Below are 2,754 nucleotides of genomic sequence, written 5' to 3' on the forward strand. Positions count from 1 at the left end.
GTATAAAATTTGAATTATAATCTACAGTTTAATACTAAACCTATTTTCATAAATTCATGAAATAGTAGTTCAATAATATTTTGAATGCGAGTCAACAAATGCAATGACATGGCCTTTTACTTGTGACCTGTGTGGAAAAGGTTAATGTTTTTTCATGTTTCACTTTCTAACTAGTAAAGAACATGTTTACAACTAATAGTCTCATAAAGACCATAGAGTTTTATTTTTTAGCATAAAGTTTTTCCTAATATAAGCTCTAAACTCTCTAGTAATGGAAAACACTGTTTTATATGTTTTGATAGGAGAGTCACAGGAGGTTTATCGATATAGTGGGAGTGAGGGGGATGAGGAAGACACTCCATTGCCAGGACAGCCCAGGTAGTTATCTGCATATTCTAATCATCAGTTAAAATAGTAAAAGACAATAGGTAATCTTTTTGATTGCTTATCTGCTGTAGAATAGAAAATGCTATATATAATGTATTTAAAAAGTATTTATATTAAACCAAGAAAAGTGATTAACCCATTCGCTGTGACTGAGATGTTTTTCTCTACTTCTCCCACCCCTCACACTGTGACTGGGACAAATGTTTCCCATTAACGAAGCTGTTTATGCCTTCCTCTGCTTGGTCCAGGTTCATCATTACTAGATGGAGAGCTAACATCCTCTTGTATCATTGCCTCTTCATCATCATGCACTTTCACACCATTTGACTCACTTTCACTTTCATGGCCCTCTAAACAAATGTAAAGAAAAGATGTGATGATGATTTTAGACCACAAACAGGCAGTTTGTTAGTATAATTTCTTGCAATGTGAAGTATATTTTCAAACCCAATCTTGAACGTTTAGCATTGAAAGTATATGAGATGATTTTTGAGTAATTTTTAGACATGTTTCTGAATTCCAAATGACACAAAAGCACAGAACTTCTGGGGGCATCACACCTGAAACCCACCAGGGGCCCTTAATGTAGTTTTCATTGTAAAAAGCTATATCATAAGGCTGTCATATCCAAAGAACACCACACCACCCAGTATGCTTTCCATAATCCATATAATGCACAAGTATGATAATTTTGAAGTGTTATCTTCATAAGTCCAATCACACAGAAATCCACAGGCACTACATCCAGCCACATTACTGGTATGTCTTCATACAGAATAGCATGAATACATTTCATTCTCCAGCTGCTTGAGATTTGTATTGGTTGAGGAGGAAGTATTACTGGTAGACCTATTTTTGTGGAATCATACCGTGTTGGTATCATTTCCATACAAAACCAGTATTTTTGTATAAAGGGTCTGAAACAATAGTATTATTATTAGCAGAGTTTACTTTTATGTTTGTATCCATTTTTGTGATCCTTGACTTTCCTCTGGCACAGTATCCAATGATAAATGTAAATCTCTTCAGAAATATTTTGCATCATGCTGTTTACAAATTTTGGAAATTGTTTTTCACCCATTTCCAGTAGAAAATAGAACAAGACGTTATAGTTATCAATGCACACATACATTTCACCAAGTTTCATGATGTACTGCCATTTTTCTTTGGATAGATACTGTATATATATATATATATATATATATATATAATTTGGGACAGTTGGTCTTCCTTTCCTGGATATGTCACGGAAGCAACATGTGCACACATGACTTGTGTCACTTTTTCCAACAGGGATCCTTCTTGATTATGTAGTGTACTGTTGCCTGGGCACATGGATGGCTCTAACCACTAACCTTTGTGTTCTTGGATTCACATCTGTTACAAGAAGCTGCACTTTGCTTACCATGGGTGGTTACATCTTGCTGCAGGTCTCTTTCTGAATGGTCATGGTAATCTCAGTTAATCCATTTTCCTTTGTTTTCCAAAGCCATTGAGTATATTAGATATCCTCATCTTAGAAATTAGAAATTTCAGATCTGAAAACATCTTCATCTTTATGATCAGATTGTTTCTGCATCTGAAGAGTTGTTACTTACTCTTCTCTATTTAAAACTGATCAACTTTATGTAACATCACACTGCTTACAAAATGCCAAACATTGTCAAAATGTAGTTGTGATACATCCATTACATTGTGACATTATAATATCTGTGGTTGTCATGTGACTTGCTGACTTGCACATTGAAAATCATTTCAGTATAACATATTCAGTCTTCTGTAGTTTAAGAACTCGTTCTTCATTTATGTCTTAGTAATGCAAACTAAAATTTGTGCTAACAACTAGTGAATTTTGTATTGTATTTAAAATCTCGTAGAATTTTTTATAGGCACTTACATTATCTAAAATTATACACACACTTTTACATTTCATAAAATCTAACCTCATCAGAGACTTTAAACTGTTTAAATCTAGATCTAAATCTTGGTACAGTGGTTGAACCTCCATTTCCAGTATTTTTCATTGTTTACACAAAAAAGTTCCTTTTTTTCTTTTTATGTCACTGAAGGAATTTATTTTATTGAATCTAAGTTTCAAATGGACAGCAACTGCCTGTTGTAGAAACCTACAAATGTAGAGGACAACATTTCGAAAGTTTTCTGCCTTTCGTCTTCGGGTCAGTGTGTGTGTGAAGATGAAAGGCCGAAGACTTTCGAGACGTTGCCCTCTACATTTGTAGGTTTCTACAACAGGCAGTTGCTGTCCATTTGAAACTTAGATTCATTACGAATACTCTGCCTAAACAACCTATCAAAGAATTTATTTTATTATTTTCTTGTAAAGGAAGAGTGGCAAGCTGAATGTCT

General features: G+C 34.1%; 1 protein-coding gene across 1 annotated transcript in view; it reads left to right on the forward strand.

The window, feature by feature from the left end:
• The window catches only part of LOC106473203 (serine/threonine-protein kinase mig-15-like), an 88,770-nt gene that overhangs the window by 49,952 nt on the left and 36,064 nt on the right, over positions 1–2,754 (forward strand). Inside the window, exons 13-14 of the mRNA XM_022402714.1 lie at positions 303–378; positions 1,085–1,146. Coding sequence (XP_022258422.1) covers positions 303–378; positions 1,085–1,146 — 138 coding nt within the window. The remainder of the gene's footprint in view (positions 1–302; positions 379–1,084; positions 1,147–2,754) is intronic.

Source organism: Limulus polyphemus, unplaced genomic scaffold (assembly GCF_000517525.1).
Source record: "Limulus polyphemus unplaced genomic scaffold, Limulus_polyphemus-2.1.2 Scaffold127, whole genome shotgun sequence".
NCBI classification, from domain to species: Eukaryota; Metazoa; Arthropoda; class Merostomata; order Xiphosura; family Limulidae; genus Limulus; species Limulus polyphemus.